This window comes from Globicephala melas, chromosome 9 (assembly GCF_963455315.2).
Source record: "Globicephala melas chromosome 9, mGloMel1.2, whole genome shotgun sequence".
Classification (NCBI taxonomy): domain Eukaryota; kingdom Metazoa; phylum Chordata; class Mammalia; order Artiodactyla; family Delphinidae; genus Globicephala; species Globicephala melas.
In genome coordinates this window covers 76,133,614-76,150,451 of record NC_083322.1, presented here as the reverse complement: position 1 = coordinate 76,150,451, position 16,838 = coordinate 76,133,614, and the positions used below count along the sequence as shown (strand labels likewise).

The 16,838-nt window shown below is 42.0% G+C and overlaps 1 protein-coding gene across 2 annotated transcripts in view; it reads left to right on the top strand.

The window, feature by feature from the left end:
* The window catches only part of GRM3 (glutamate metabotropic receptor 3), a 235,451-nt gene that overhangs the window by 204,644 nt on the left and 13,969 nt on the right, over positions 1 to 16,838 (top strand). For both annotated transcript variants that reach the window (XM_030857001.2, XM_060304730.1), the window contains exons 4-5: positions 4,757 to 5,823; positions 16,487 to 16,661. In XM_030857001.2, coding sequence (XP_030712861.1) covers positions 4,757 to 5,823; positions 16,487 to 16,661 — 1,242 coding nt within the window. The remainder of the gene's footprint in view (positions 1 to 4,756; positions 5,824 to 16,486; positions 16,662 to 16,838) is intronic.

Below are 16,838 nucleotides of genomic sequence, written 5' to 3'. Positions count from 1 at the left end.
AGCTGCCCAACATCACTAATTATGAGAGAAATGCGGATCAAAACTACAGTGAGGTATCACCTCACACCAGTCAGAATGGGCATCATCAGAAAATCTACAAACAACAAATGCTGATGAGGGTGTGGAGAAAAGGGAACCCTCTTGCACTGTTGGTGGGAATGTAAATTGATACAGCCAGTATGGAGAACAGTATGGAGGTTCCTTAAAAATCTAAAAATAGAATTACCATATGATCTAGCAATCCCACTACTGGACATATACCCAGAGAAAACCATAATTCAAAAAGATACATGCACCCCAATGTTCACTGCAGCACTATTTACAATAATAGCCAGGTCATGGAAACAACCTAAATGCCCATCGACAGATGAATAGATAAAGAAGATGTGGTACATATATACAATGGAATATTAGCCATAAAAAGGAACGAAACTGGGTCATTTGTAGAGACGTGGATGGATCTAGAGACTGTCATACAGAGTGAAGTAAGTCAGAAAGAGAAAAACAAATATCCTATATTAACGCATATATGTGGAACATAGAAAAATGGTACAGATGACCCGGTCTGCAGGGCAGAAATTGAGACACAGATGTAGAGGACAAACGTATAGACACCAAGGGGTAAAATTGGTGGTGGATGTGGGGTGGTGGTGTGATGAATTGGGCGACTGGGATTGACATGTATACACTAATATGTATAAAATGGATAACTAGTAAGAACCTGCTGTATGAAAAATAAATAAAATTCAAAAAAATTAAAAAATAAAATAGCCTAATGAAAAATAGTGGCTATAAATGACCCAATTTCATTCCTTTCTATGGCTGAGTAATATTCATTGTATATATGTACCACATCTTCTTTATCCATTCATCTGTCAATGGGCATTAGGTTGCTTCCACGTCCTGGCTACTGTGAATAGTGCTGCAATGAACATTGGGGTACATGTGTCTTTTTGAAATATGGTTTTCTCAGGGTATTGGGTCATTTGTAGAGATGTGGATGGACCTAGAGTCTGTTATACAGAGTGAAGTCAGAAAGAGAAAAACAAACGTATATTGACGCATATATGTGGAATCTAGAAAAATGGCACAGATGAACCTATTTGCAGGGCAGGAACAGAGACGCAGACGTAGAGAACGGAAGAGTGGACACAGGAGGGGAAGGGGAGAGTGGGATGAATTGGGAGATTAGGATTGACATATATACACTGCCATGTGTACAATAGATAGTTAACGGGAACCTGCTATATAGCACAGGGAGCTCAGCTCTGTGCTCTGTGATGACGTAGATGGGTGGGAAGGAGGTGGGGGGAGGGAGGTCCAAGAGGAGGGGATATATGTATACATATAGCTGATTCACTTCTTTGTACAGCAGAAACTAACACAACATTGTAAAGCAATTGTACTCCAATTAAAAAAAAGTGCCTATATTTTGTAAAAGCCAGAGATAAAGTCCTCATTTAGGCTCTTTAAAAAACCTATCAATGCTCTGTATATTCAAACGATTAAGAAAAAAATGGGAATTGAAATATTATTACCAGATTTTCATGAGTAGGAATCAATATCAGAATTCTTATGTTACATCAAGCTAAGTTTGTTTATTCTATGCTTAGAAAAGAGGCATTAAAAATTTCAGGTATTCTGGGCTTCCCTGGTGGCGCAGTGGTTGAGAGTCTGCCTGCCGATGCAGGGGACACGGGTTCGTGCCCCGGTCCGGGAAGATCCCACATGCCGCGGAGCGGCTGGTCCCGTGAGCCATGGCCCCTGAGCCTGCATGTCCGGTACCTGTGCTCCGCAATGGGAGAGGCCACAACAGTGAGAGGCCCGTGTACCGCAAAAAAAAAAAAAAAAAAAAAAAAAAATTCAGGTATTCCTTTTACATGTTACAAATAAGTAAAATGTTGACTATTTTAAAACATTTTATATCAAGTGTTAAGACCCTAGATGTGTTATTAGTTTTGTTATTCTCAACTAAGCCACCAGTCTGTTCCAGTATTCAGTTAATGATATCAGATGATTTCCATAAAAGATTTATAAAAGGAATGTTTTACATCTTTAGTGTTTATATTATTAGCTCACATGCCAACAATCTTATCAATAACCCTCTCTGGCTCAGGTTACGCAAAACAACCAGTTTTGTCACCTTTCAAATATGTTATTTTTAAGAAACTTTATATTTAAGAATAGCTGTGAAAATAGTGAAATATTTAAAGCTATAAAACATTTATTTTACAAATCTTTTCCAGAATGACCTAATAACATCCCCTGAACACTGGTGGAGATTGACTGTGTAGTTGAGAATAAAAAAAATTAATAACACATCTGAGGTTCTTATACTTGATGTAAACTATGTTAAAATATTCAACATTTTATTTATTTGTAACGTGTGAAAGGAGTCTCTAAAATTTTTAATGAAATTTTTCTAAGCATAGACAAAATAAATTTAGTTTTCTGTGATCTAAGAATTGTGATATTGATTCCTACTCCTGAAAATATAGCAATAATGTTTCAACTCCTATGTTCATTTGTTCTACCATATTAAAACATAGTCTAAAGCTGTAGTAGTTGCAAAAAAGATCATACTGCTGTGGAGAGAGATCAAGAGAAACAACAAATAACAGAGAGAAATGAATTATCCCACAATTTAGTATCTGGCAAATGTTATAAACCAGTAGAAAATGATCAATTTATTTAGCATTTTTACATTTATTTATAATTTGTTATTATAATTTGTTGATTAGGAAACAGAGTTAGAAAGGTTAACTTTCCTAAGGACATACAACTGTTAAAAGGCAGAGATGACAATCACACATGGTCCATCTAAATCCAAAATCATGCACTCATCTACGACTACAGCGTGTCTCGCTATGAACTTGAAGCCAATCCCCAACTGCAGTACAGACACACACAGACATAGGCGATGGGTTTGAAGAATGTGGCAGAAAGCTAGGTGAAGTTTAGGAAAGTCAAATGTGAGATAACAAGATCACTAAAGGAAAATAAATCATAATAAGTGAGGAATAAATGTGGCATATTGAATTACATTTGCTAACAGACTTTATATATGGTACAACACGTTACTGGAAACACCAAGCCTGACACTCTAGGGGCATCTAAGCATCCTATGTAGGCAAGAGCTATTAGGTGAAATATGAGGTTTTCTTTTACCAAGGACCCAAGCAACTCATTGAGGGACCCTTTCCTCCATAACATAACTAGACCCAAGAAGAGTAAGCTGTTTCCCGCTGGCTGGAACAACATGAGCCCCAGAGAAGACAGGACGGAGCTCAGGGAGGCGGTAGTAAAGACAGCAAAGACCTGCAGAGTAAGAGACTGCAGTGTCCTGCAAATTCCCCTTCCTCATCCATAGCTGTAGTTGGGCACATCAGCTAAGCCACATTTCCCAGCTGCTCTCGAAGTTGGGTGTGACCCTGTAACTAATTTCTAGTCAATAAATGTGAATAAAAGCACGTGCCACTTCCAGGTTTATACTTTGAGGAAGCAGGTGTACCTAATTCATACTCTTTTTCTCCTTCCACCGCATGGATGCCAATGAGAAGGAGGCCCTAGGAATTGGTACAGCTTCAAGATGGAAGGAACGTGGGTTCCTGAATCCCTGTGTGGAGGAGAGATACCCGCCCACCAAGACTTTAGCCTACTGCACAAGGGAGAAATAAACTTCCATTGTGTTTGAGCCCTTAAACAATTTGGGGTCTATTTACCAACACAGGCAAGCCTACCCTGACTAATAAAGACTGTCTGTGCATCAGAGACACCAGCTTCATTCTTCTACATTTAAGGAAAGAGTAAAGGTCGGCAGTGTGAAACAGTAGGCACAGAGTAGACCAGAGAAGGTGGCATAAAAATGGTGAACAGAATGGCAGCTCATGTTGGCAAGAGAGACGTGATGAGCAGCAGCTGGAAGAGAGGAGAGAGGAACCAGAGATGCTTAGAGAGGCGCTGCTCTTAGGCACTGGCTATAAGAAAGGGACAGGGTTGAGGGCTACCGATCCCGTACAGTTAGGAACTGTAAAGCAATTACCTAGCTTCTACTGTAGGTGCCTTCAGAATATTCAGGTTGTATATATGTGGATAGGAGTATGCTATACACAGACACATGCAAATATGTCGTCAGAATGAACAGCCTCCAAAACATGAAAATACTACAGTTGAAGGAGTATGGATGAGTGTTCTTTTTTTCTTTCCTTCTGAATTATCTAAACTGTTTAAAAGAAACATACCATCCATTTATAATGAAAATTTTTTTCTTGATTTGAAGGAGAAAAATTCCTCTTTTTAATTATATCTTCATGAAAATATTTAATTTCTATACATCAATATATAAATACGTAATAGAGATGAGATTCGAAGTTTTGTCCAATTCCTATTGTGGAATCTTTCAAGAAATGAATATTTATATACCACATAAAATATGACTACATGTTCACCGGTTTCCCTGTTAAATAATCAGCTCCTTTGAAGGCAGACACTGTATTGTACTCATGATTATCACTGGCACTTGGCACACAGGAGGCACTCAGGAATGTTAAGTGAATGAATTCATGAATGCTTGAAGACTCCAGTAGTTTTTAATATGTAAATTCAATGGTAATTGATAAATTATCTCAGCCTTGGAATCCCTGTTCCCTGTTATTTCAGTTTTGCTAAGTGTATGATATAAAGTCATTGACCGATCACACTTAAGACACCTAAACAGTGATCTTTTTTTTCTTTTCTTTTACTTTACATGTCACAGCTCCATTCAACCCAAATAAAGGTGCAGATAGCATTGTCAAGTTTGACACTTTTGGAGACGGAATGGGACGTTACAACGTGTTCAACTTCCAGTACATGGGCGGCAAGTATTCCTACTTGAAGGTTGGTCATTGGGCAGAAACCTTATCAGTAGATGTCGACTCTATCCACTGGTCCCGGAACTCAATCCCCACGTCCCAGTGCAGCGACCCCTGTGCACCCAATGAAATGAAGAATATGCAACCAGGGGACGTCTGCTGCTGGATCTGCATCCCCTGCGAGCCCTACGAATACCTGGCTGACGAGTTTACCTGTATGGATTGCGGCCTTGGGCAGTGGCCCACTGCAGACCTATCTGGCTGCTTTGACCTTCCTGAGGACTACATCAGGTGGCAAGATGCCTGGGCCATTGGTCCAGTCACCATTGCCTGCCTGGGTTTTATGTGTACATGCGTGGTTGTGACTGTCTTTATCAAGCACAACAACACACCGTTAGTCAAAGCATCAGGCCGGGAGCTCTGCTACATCTTGTTGTTTGGGGTTGGCCTGTCCTATTGCATGACATTCTTCTTCATTTCCAAGCCGTCACCAGTCATCTGTGCATTGCGCCGACTAGGGCTGGGGACCTCCTTCGCTGTCTGTTACTCAGCCCTGCTGACCAAGACAAACTGCATTGCCCGTGTCTTCGATGGGGTAAAGAATGGCGCTCAGAGGCCAAAATTCATCAGCCCAAGTTCTCAGGTTTTCATCTGCCTGGGTCTGATACTGGTGCAAATTGTGGTAGTGTCTGTGTGGCTCATCCTGGAGGTTCCAGGCACCAGGCGGTACACCCTTCCAGAGAAGCGGGAAACAGTCATCTTAAAATGCAATGTCAAAGATTCCAGCATGTTGATCTCACTTACCTACGATGTGGTCCTGGTCATCTTATGCACTGTGTATGCCTTCAAAACGCGGAAGTGCCCAGAGAATTTCAACGAAGCCAAGTTCATTGGTTTTACCATGTACACCACATGCATCATCTGGTTGGCCTTCCTCCCTATATTTTATGTGACTTCAAGTGACTACAGAGTAAGTCTCGGAATGGTTTCTCCTTTTCCTTCTTCTTGTATCCTGCCGCTGTTTTGTTATGTATAATTTAAAAGAGACTCCTTTTATTTCATCTCAGCAATTAGGTAGCTAAATTATAAATGCCATGATGAACCACCATATTGTATATGGAAATTAATTCAATATGTTTTAAAACATTTAATTAGTGCTTGCTATGTGGAAAGCATTGTGCTGGGCACAGAGAGGAACATAAATGTAAATGGCATGGTCATTCAAGCAATTTACAATCCAGTGGGAGAAAAGTATAATACACACACACACATACACATGCACGCACACGCCCCTTAAAACTTTTCATTTAATTTAGAAAGTGAATGACAAGATAATAAGACTTTAAATTAGACACGAGAGGACCTGGCTACCACAGATCGATCTGTAAATTAAAGCAGAGTTGCAACATTAAGCCAGGATCAGTTGAAAGATCTAAAAACTTTTCACTCAAGCTTCAAATGAGCATCATTATTTCTCTAAAACAAGTTAAAATACAATATTTGTTATACTTTTTCTACAACTTTACTTCCCGTAGATGTGGTATATGTATGTAATCCCTGAATCGGTTAAAACTTTTACTGTCTATATCCATGTAACCTAATTAAGTCATTACTCATATAGTCTCCAGTAATATTTAGTTCAGATTTCTGGGCTTCAATATAATGACCATCTCTCCTGAAAGAAACAGTTCATGATTCCATCAAAATTTCTCAAATTGTTGAAACCATCAATCCGTTGCTCCCACATTTATACTTCTCATTTTCGTATCGCCCAATGAGTGAGTATAAGAATATTTCCCTCTTAAGGCAATTGGTTTTTATTCTCTATATTTCTTAATTCGTCATTTAGTTTTCCAGAGGCCTTATGGTTTCCTTGTTACAACATGATTTCACAAAGTAAAGTGCCTCTGTAGGTTGGAATAGTCCTCAAATGTTTCTGTTTATCAGCAATTCCTACGTTACCAAGCTCTTGAATACTGCTGCTCAAAAATAAGACAAAGCTACTTAAAGCAAGAGATCAAGAGACTGGCGAAGCTTGATGTGTCTAGCCTAGTAAATTATCCACAACGCTGTGACTCAAACCTATGGACCACATTAAAGGAGCAGCCAGAAAAATAAAGAATATACAATCCATGTTGGGATAACGGTCAGGCTTTCTATAAGACTACCTATAAAAATTTTTGAAAATCTGTCAAAAGAGAAGACATCAGAACTAAATCAACAAAATCAAAGGTCAGATTATATGCACACAGGAGTTCGTACCTTTCTAGGGTGGGGATTAAATGGAGAACTACAGTTAATGCATTTTAATGCCCCCAATTCTATCTTTTGTCTTTCTATACACATCCTCCTCCTATAGATCTGTAAGGATTTTTTTTTTCACTTCTTAGGAAGCCATCCTTAGTAGACAGGACTTGGGGTATTGGAAATGCAAAATAGTTACAATGCTATTTGTTCTATCCTCACATATGATTTGAAACTATTCATTCTCCAAAAAGCTAATGAAAAAATAAAACAAAAATAATACCGAGAATAAAATTTAATTTTATTGAATGAACTAGCATTTATTCCTAAAACATAAAAAAATGACTTCTTCCTTTAACATGATAGCAATATCATGATTAAAAGAAATTAGCTGAAGATACCAGAAGTTTTGCCACATGGCAGAAGTTACAAGGAAAATGGGGCAGAGGTTGTACAGTTGAGAGTTTTAAGGGCTATGCTAATTAAGGCAATGAATCCTACAGAGATCATCTGAGGTCTCACTTATCCTTGCAAATAATCCCAATCCTAAATTTACAAAAGAAATGAGACAGTAGACCAGAGCCTCCAACACAGAGGTTTTCATATTCAATCACACATTGAATCAACTGGGTAGCTTTGAAAAAAAATATTGATACCTGGGGCACAGCCCCAGATATTCTGATTTAATTGGCCTGATCTGTGGCTTAGACGTCAGGATTTTTCAAAGCCCCCCACGTGACTCTCATTTGCAGCCAGCATTGAAAATCGCTGCCCTAATGAATCACACGCTCTTCTTGTCCCACAGATATCTCTAGTTTGGCCGGCACTGTTTTGAAATTCTTTGAAATGTTTGCCAAAGTAAGAACATTGAGAAATTGTACATAACTGTCTAGATTCTTGGCTTCTCTTAACAAACTAAAACATGTGGACCCACAATTAGCTGGCTGAGTAGTGCTTATGCCTCTAGACAGAGCACTCTCACTCCTGTTGCCCACAGCTCCCACCAGCCCCTGAATTCTTACACCTGGCTACCCTCACGTATGAATCTGCATAGCCCTATAGGTATTTGAACCCAGGACCCTTGTTTTAGACTGCGATTTAAAATTTCCTGGAGGGAAACCATGTGGCTCGGAGAGAATCAGCAGCATTAGAAAAGTACCCAATAATAATCTAAGTACCAGCATTAGGAATTTGGCCATCGGTCAACAAGGTTTATGACTCAGTACTTTGCCACCCACTGGGAGTTATAAAACAATATAAAGCACTATTCTAGTCTTCAAAAAGCTTACATCTCAGTTGGGAAAACAATAACAAGCATGAACGGATTCAAGATTAACACAGAATAGTTTATAATTAAATTGCTGATAGAAACTCTTAAATGCCTATTAGTTTCAAAAACGAGTTGGATCAGTAAGAGCTTGGTCTTTCCAGGAATCTCCTTAAAGAGGTGGGATTTCATCCTGTACCTTGGTAGGAAAGTGCAAGTAAGGTAGTTAGAGTATATAGGGCCTACGGGGAATATTCTTGAGGGAAAATAGAAATGAACCAAGAAGAATGCAATAATGTCAGTCGTGCTCAAATGGAAGACAGGGGGAGTCTAGTGAGAAATTAATGGGAACTGGCAGCTTGGTCAGATTATACCAGGTAGAGGAATTCATTTAAATAATGTGTAAGGGCTTTGAGGTCTTGTGATTTTTAAATTTTTCTTGTTTTCTTTTGGTTGGTTGTTCACTTGGGCAAAAAGTGACATGATTAAGGCAAGAGGGAAAGAAAGGAACTAAGTCTTCCTGACCAAATCCCAAAACCTCATTCTACCAAGTGCTTTGCATACATGAGCTTACGTTATTCTCATTAGCACCCTGGAAAGCGAATTTCATTATCCATTAGGAAGATGAGTAAACAGACTCAGAGGGCAATTAACTTTTCAGGTGGCACAGTTAAAAAATAGTAGGACTAGTTTTTTGGATCCAAATCCATGCCTTTCCTACTATATCACACACTTACCTATCCTTAATATGAAGAATGGACTTGTAGGCGTAAAACCTAGAACAAACAAGACTAGTCAACGCTGTAAGAGACATCAAGACGGAGCGAGCAAAAACTTGGGTAAGAATCCAAAACTTCAAAGGATCTTTGAGAAATATCCAGGCTGCCTCCTTCTGTATCACAACAAAACCATCCCAGAGAGCATAAGAATCAAACACCGAGTCATCAGGGATCCAATACATAGTTCCAATGGTGTAAAGAAAAACTAGGTCACGTTTGGGTGGAAAGTTTACCACAAAAAGTTTAAATGGTAATTACTGAGTATTTTGTTCATTCATGTCTTCCAAAAGTATCTGAGCATTTACTATGGGCCTTGGGGATACAGCTATCAACACAGACAAGCCCCTCCTCTTTGATAACTTACAATCTGGTGGGGAATGAGAGGAGCATAGAGATGGTGAGTAAATAATTAATAAGTGAACATTCAGGATAACTCATGCAGTGGTGAGTACTATGACGGAAGGGAGTGGGGTTATGCCACTACAGTGCTTCCCAAACTTTAGGGCGCATCCACCTGGGAATCTTGCTAAAGATTCTGATTCAGGAAGAAGGGATGAGGCCCCAGGTTCTGGATTTCTAGCAAGCTCCCAGATGATGGAGATGCTGCGAGGCAAAGGACCGTACTCTAGGTATCAAGATGCTGGATTCTTACTGGGGTTGGTGCAGGCAAAGCATTCTGCCTAGGCAGACTTGGAGGTGACTTCAGAATTTTTACAAGGTTTAAGTACTTGCAGAGAAATTCCAATTTTCCCATGTTGACTATTTTGAAGATTTAAAGAAATGTATCACATCTCATTCTTTCAAAAAGTGTTTGCCACCCCTACTAGTGCCTATTTCATAATACCCTACCGAAAGATGGGAAGGAGCAAACCAGGGGAATTCTACCCGCTAGACAGGAGAAACAGCAAGTGCAAACACCCCCAGGCAAAAATGTCTTAGAAAAGAAAGGTGTATCTGGCTACTGTTTAATGAGTAGATGGGAGAGTGAGTTTATGTGAGAGGTAGGCGGTTGGGAGGGTGGGCAGCTAGACCACATAGGACTTTATAGGCCATAGCAAAAAGTTTAGATTTTTGTTCTCTATGGAAAAAGAAACCACTGAAATACTTTTAAATGGAGCAGTTTAATGATCTCATATTTTGTGATCTCACATTTTAGGAAAAAAAAAAAATCAAGCTGCTAAAGACAACATATGACAGAAAGGAAAAAGCCGGGGTGGGGAGAGCAGTTAAGTGACTGCGATAGGTCAGAGATGATGGTGGCCCGAGCCAAGGGTAGGATGTCAGTGATGGAGACAGAACCTGTGAAGGACCGAGAAGGGTTTTTAACCCACCCTGCAATCTAACAGGTTAGCCTGCCACAGATTCGGGGATGCTGACAGAAGACCTGAGACTCCTAACTCAGAGCCAAAGGACTTTTATTACCCGCAGCCACCACTGTGGCCAGAAATTCAGCATTTGTGTAGGTTGCGCAAGTCCCAATTTCCAGTAGGCAGTGCAGAGTGGGCCCGGTAACACGTGCATGAGCAGTCATCACGATAGGATCAGTATTGCTGACTTTTTGCCTTCACCTTGAATACATCACAGCCCAGCACTGTTACCGATCCTAACCTTATTTAAAAGGTTGGTATTGTGTTCATCGTAGGCTTTTAGCATGAATTTTTATTTTTAAAAAATACTGCAGTAAAATATTATTTGCCTTGGGGCTTCCCTGGTGGCGCAGTGGTTGAGGGTCCGCCTGCTGATGCAGGGGACGCGGGTTCGTGCCCCGGTCCAGGAAGATCCCACATGCCGCGGAGCGGCTGGACCCGTGAGCCATGGCCGCTAAGCCTGCGTGTCTGGAGCCTGTGCTCCGCAGCGGGAGAGGCCACGACAGTGAGAGGCCCGTGTACCGCAAAAAAAAAATTACTTGTCTTGATTACTGAGTTTTGGGTGCCTCCTTAAATGTGCATCTCAAGCAAGTTCCTCATTTGCCTCTTTCTGGTCCCAGCCCAGCCTTTTCCCTAACGGGCCTGGGTAGGATGGTGACTTGGCTGTCTGTAACCAACAGAGCATAAAAATTCGAGTTCTTCCCTCCCCAGAGTTTCCCAGCATACTGGGTCCGGTGCATATGGATGGCAGCCACCCTTGGGGATGGGGAGACATTGTTCCTATCCTTCCTTTCTTCTTAAGGCAGCTGTGATCAGGATGGAGAGAGTAAGGGAGGAATCAGGCAGCACGGACATCTCCATGCCAGGAAGGAAGACACATTTGCTCTGTGTTTCAAGCAGGCAGCAGCTACGCATGGCTCAACCAAACGAAGGTCCAATGTTTCTGAGCACCCAAAACCCTGAATTGAATGGCAACGTCGTCATTAATGTCACTGTTCATTTCAGTTTGGGGGACCCCTTGACTCAGAGGCCAGAGCCAGATATCGGTAGCTATCTGCCTGGGCCACGTGGTTTGCGGATTTCAGCTCACTCGCCACTGACTTGCACAGACAGCAGCAACTTTTTTCAAGGAGTTCGTCTTAATCCAGGGCATTTGCTGTCTCATCATGATAACATCTCTTAGCATCTTGCCTGGTTTTAGCCTAAGGGCTAAGCAAGCTTTCCAGGGCTGCAGCTGACTGCAGGAATTCATCCAGATTTCCTTGCGTCCGTCTCTCATTCTTTGGTGCAGCACTTCTGTCAGCATTTTCAACCCAATCCAGGTCAGGAAGAGCCCAGATACCGGTCAGTGCGTCATCTCTGGCTTCCCAGAGCATTATCCTGTTTCAGGGCAATCTGACAGAGAGGGCCAAAGCTCCTTTTCTGCAGCCAGGTTCCACTGTAAAAAACTGAGACTTCTGTCATCGAAGAATGGATCTAAGTTTGGCGTGAGAGACTATACCAAGGGATGAGCCCTCAGAGGGCCTAGCTGTTGCCATTCTTCCTTCACAAGCACTGGTCGCCCGCTTCCCTCATTTCCCAAGGGAGCCAGCCAAAGTTTAAATGACTCACCTGGTCTCTGCTTCTCTGAAGGCTTCTCTTGTCAGTGTAGGGTCAGTGTAGGTGCTTGTCTCTGCAACTTTTATGTGAAAAAAGAGTACAACTTTCTGCCCACCAAGGACCTGAATCGGAATAGGGAGGAAATCGACGGCACCCCCAGAGGTGAGTCAGCAACAATTTCAGTACAGGTCTCCAGCTCTATCCGAATCTACTTCCTGTTACTCAGCCTGCGAACCACCCCCCAAATCCTCTTCTTTAATGGCCATAAAGTGGAACACTATTTATCGCCTGGTTGGCCGTACAGTTTGGTCAGCCTGTTTGCTACGGATCCCCATGGACTGCTCTCAAGGCCTGTTCATCAGCCCACGAGACCCTCATCCTTCCTCTTTGAGAAAGCCTTTCCGATCTCACTGTCACAACTGTCAAAGACCGAAGAGTCTGAGATTTTACTTGACTGATTCCAACTTAACATGTTAGCTTGCCACAGTTTTGTGGACGCTGACAAAAAGGACTCTGACTCAAAGCAATGGCAGTAGCCAGAGTTCCGCACTGGCTCTGGTTACCTGAGCCCCACTTCCCACAGGCTATGCAAAGGGCACCATGACCACGGCACAGTCAGCGGTGGCATTACAGGGAAGAACAGCTAGATTGGGGAATCTGAATCTTCTCTAATGAGTGATATGCTGGTCCTCTGTTCCACAGGCACTACCTCTATCTCCTAGGGCTCTTTGCTATAAAAAATACCATTGAAAAGAAAGTCCAGAACAAAGGTAGTCGGAGCCGCTGCTGGAAAGACATACAGAAGCCCAAGAGACCATACAGGATTATCTTCCGAAAGAACCAACAGAACTTGCTATTGGATTGGATGTGTGGGTGTGAGGGAAATGGCAAAATGAAGGATGACTCTCAGGTTTTTGGCTTGCACAAGGGGGTGGCATTTGGTGTCACTTAAATGGAGGTACCTGGAGGAAAGGATCAAGTTCTGCTTACATATTCATTCTGATTTGCCCACTACACATCCACAACAAGATGGCATTTGAATGTATAGGTCTGGAAGCCCAGAAGATAGGTTGGAACTAGTACTCCATGGATGAGTACCATCCACGTAGGAGGTACTTAAGCCACGGAACTCAATGAGGTGGTAAAGAGAAGCGTGTCCAAAACTGAGTTCTGAAACACGCCAGCACTTAGAATTCAGGTAGAAGAGAAAAAGTCAGCAACTCAGACAAGGAACTGTCCAGTGAGGGGAGGAGGGATCCAGGAAGTGATTAACCATGTCAAGTGTTTCTAGGAGCTTGAGGAAGATGAAAACAAAGCAGCATGGGCTGGGAGTGTTCAAAGACGCAGAACAGATAAGTATAGATAAACACAGACTCTTTATAGTGTGAGTTATAGAGGGAATTGGGCAACTGAGACTATGAGGCTGATACTTGGGCTTTGAAAAAAATTAAAAGGTATCAAATTTAAAGCGGGTATACTGAAAACCATGCAGCATAAACTATGACCAAAATGCACCTTTAGTTATGCTTCCCTGTGTCCCTTTAGTAGTTAGTGAGATTAGTCACCCCTCCACCCCTGGATGGAAATTCCAGTGGATACATCCAAACACTGACTGTTCACCTTATGTGAGACACCATCCTAGTGCTGGGGATACATCAGTGAATGAAAACTCTCATGACCTTGGCAGGCCCATGAATTTGTGTGCCCTTAGGTGACATAAGGTCCTACAATCATTTTCAAAGGAAAAATGTCTCTAGTAGGAAACTGAAATGCCTTGTCCTATGTAGTTATCAAATCATATCATGACGTAACATTCAGTATCATTTTCTCCTGAGGTCTGGCCTGCCTTGGAGCTGCAGTGGTTGGCTTCCCCTTTCTCCCAGCTCACACTCCCCAGTCCACCAGTTGCTATGTCCCTCTCAGGCCCGGTTAGAGAGTAATAAGGACTTTATGATCTCTAAGTCCGCAGTGGCTAAAGACACATCCTTGGGATAACCTGGAAGATGATTAAAGGGTGTTTTCACCTGATCATCAGAAAGGTCCTGCTGGCCTTTTTCTCCCGCAAGTCCTTGAGGGAGTTGGCTGGCAATTCGCTACTCTGAGTCGTCACAATCCAGCTACTCCCCTCTAGCCTCCTTCTGAGAAGGACTCCAGGCCCCTCCATATGGGCCCTAGATGACCCACAATGGCTCACCTTTCCTGCATACCACTTCCGTAGCGTTTGTTTTCATAAATTTTTAGAGTAAAGGACTATCTCAGTACATCAGCCAGTCTCCTTGCTCTGCTACAAAAGTGACTAGCCATTTCTTACCTTCTAGATTTTCAAGACAGGAATCAGGCTCCCGGCCAGAGCATCCTCCCAACCACAGAAAAACCTCAAACCTTCTGTGAAGGGCCACAGTGACGCCCTCCTCTGTAAGCTTTAAGTGAAGAGATGGACACAATCCCCCTAAGGGGTGGAGGGCATGGAATTCACAGCACAGCTTTGGGCCGAGATCTCCTCACAGAAGCCTCCCTTCTCCTCTCCTTGTAATGTCTTAAAGTATGTGAGGAGTTTCAAAGTTATAGAAGGTTTTCTTGAAAAGTACACATTTGAACTTGTCTCACCCTCGCTGGGATATCTGATAGCTTTCACACTGGCACCACGGTCAAAACCGAGGCAGGAACAGCACAGTTCTAATATCATATTCTACATATATGTAAGAAGAAAAATTACGTCAGTAATGGACTTGCTATAAATAACATAGTTATGATTTATCAAGGCTTTTCCATCATGGAATTAGATAGTAGACTTTTCTGAGAAGCTGACAAAAGAGAGAAGAGCCTGAAACTGGGGACCAAGTTGGAAAGCACTGGAGTGGTTAGGGGAGCAAGAGCTTTAAGATAATGAGGAGAGGGCCTCCCTGGGGGCGCAGTGGTTAGGAATCCGCCTGCCAATGCAGGGGACACGGGTTCAATCCCTGGTCCAGGAAGATCCCACATGCCACGGAGCAACTAAGCCCGTGCGCCACAACTACTGAGCTTGCGCTCTAGAGCCCGCGAGCCACAACTACTGAGCCCACGCACCTAGAGCCTGTGCTCCGCAACAAGAGAAGCCACCACAATGAGAAACCCGCACACCGCAACAAAGAGTAGCCTCCATTTGCCGCAACTAGAGAAAGCCTGCACGCAGCAACAAAGACTCAACACATCCAAAAATAAAATTAAATTAAAAAAAAAAGATAGTGAGGAGAGATTTACTTTCAGCAATCCAAGTAAAACCAGAGTCTGAAGAATTATGATACAAGCGTAACCTGATTTTTTAAAAATCAAAAACAGAAAGAGGTCTTCTAAAGTTATGTGGCTCTTCCAGTTAACTGTTCAGTCTCAGCTTCCTTTGATTACAGAAGAAGGTCAGACACTTTAGGGCATGAGAAATTACTGCTATCTGGTAATAGCATCGGCTGGGGAAAAAGGAAAAAGAACTCTAAAATGACTCTAGGATTTACCATAGTTACTCTGAGTAGAAACTGATAGAAGAAATAATTAATTTCCATTTTTCATACTGAAAGTGATTAAATATGTAGAATCTAATTTGGGATTTTCCAGAAAATCTATGGGAGCTGAAGCCAGGATAAATGAGGAGAGCAGAGAAGATGAAAAGTGCGGGCAAGGGAATGAAAAGAAGAGATGATAAAACCTAGTTCTGAGGTTTGCTTTCAGGGGAAGCAAAGAGGGCACAAGGGAAAATTCTCTGTCAAGGGTGGGTGCATAGAAGCCTGGAGAACAGAAAGATGAAACAGCGAGTACCTGGTGTATCAAAATTCCAGAGAGATGCTAATGAAATAATTAAAAGAGTAGGTACCCCAGAAGAAAGTTGATAATGCCCCCCAGTGTTGAATAGGGAAACCAAGAGCTGATAGAGCTCCCAGCAAGAAAGAGAAATGGAAATATGAAACAGGACCAGATTTGTTCATAATATAGTAAACCTTAAACAAGCCAAGTTGATTGACTCAAATTATCAGTTATCTGATCACTTCATCATTGAATATTGATATTTTACTCTTTAAGATTCTGACTTCCAGTGGCTCTGCAGAAATATCTTTATACAAAGTAAAGAGGAAAACAAACAAAACAAGAAAATCTGTGTGAAGTCTTGGCAAGCCTTCAGGACACCAAACACAGAGAGTGTTTGCTTACAAATCCTAAGCAATGTTTCCATGTGCATCCCAAACTCAGAAGATCCAATATAATTGCTGTATTGGTTTGGCTAGAATAATAACAGAACTGTGGATGATTTGGGTTTTTTCAGTTTGCTCTTTTTTCAGTGCTCTCTTGAGTTGGCCACTGTATTGAATTTATAGTCAAGACACTTAACTAGGCAATCTTTTCTTATAGGTGCAGACAACGACCATGTGCATCTCGGTTAGCCTGAGTGGATTCGTGGTCCTGGGCTGTTTGTTTGCACCCAAGGTGCACATCATCCTGTTTCAACCCCAGAAGAATGTGGTCACACACAGACTGCACCTGAACAGGTTCAGTGTCAGTGGAACTGGGACCACGTATTCTCAGTGTAAGTATGGAACTTGACACTGACCCCTTCATATATAGTAGGGAGCAGGCTAGAAGGAGAAGCAACAGACATAGACAGAAACAGGCAACACACGTCCATCCCCATAATCAAGCTCAACTCAATTTAGTAAGTGCTGGTTTGATCACTGTGTGCCAGGTACTGTGCTGGGTGCTAAGG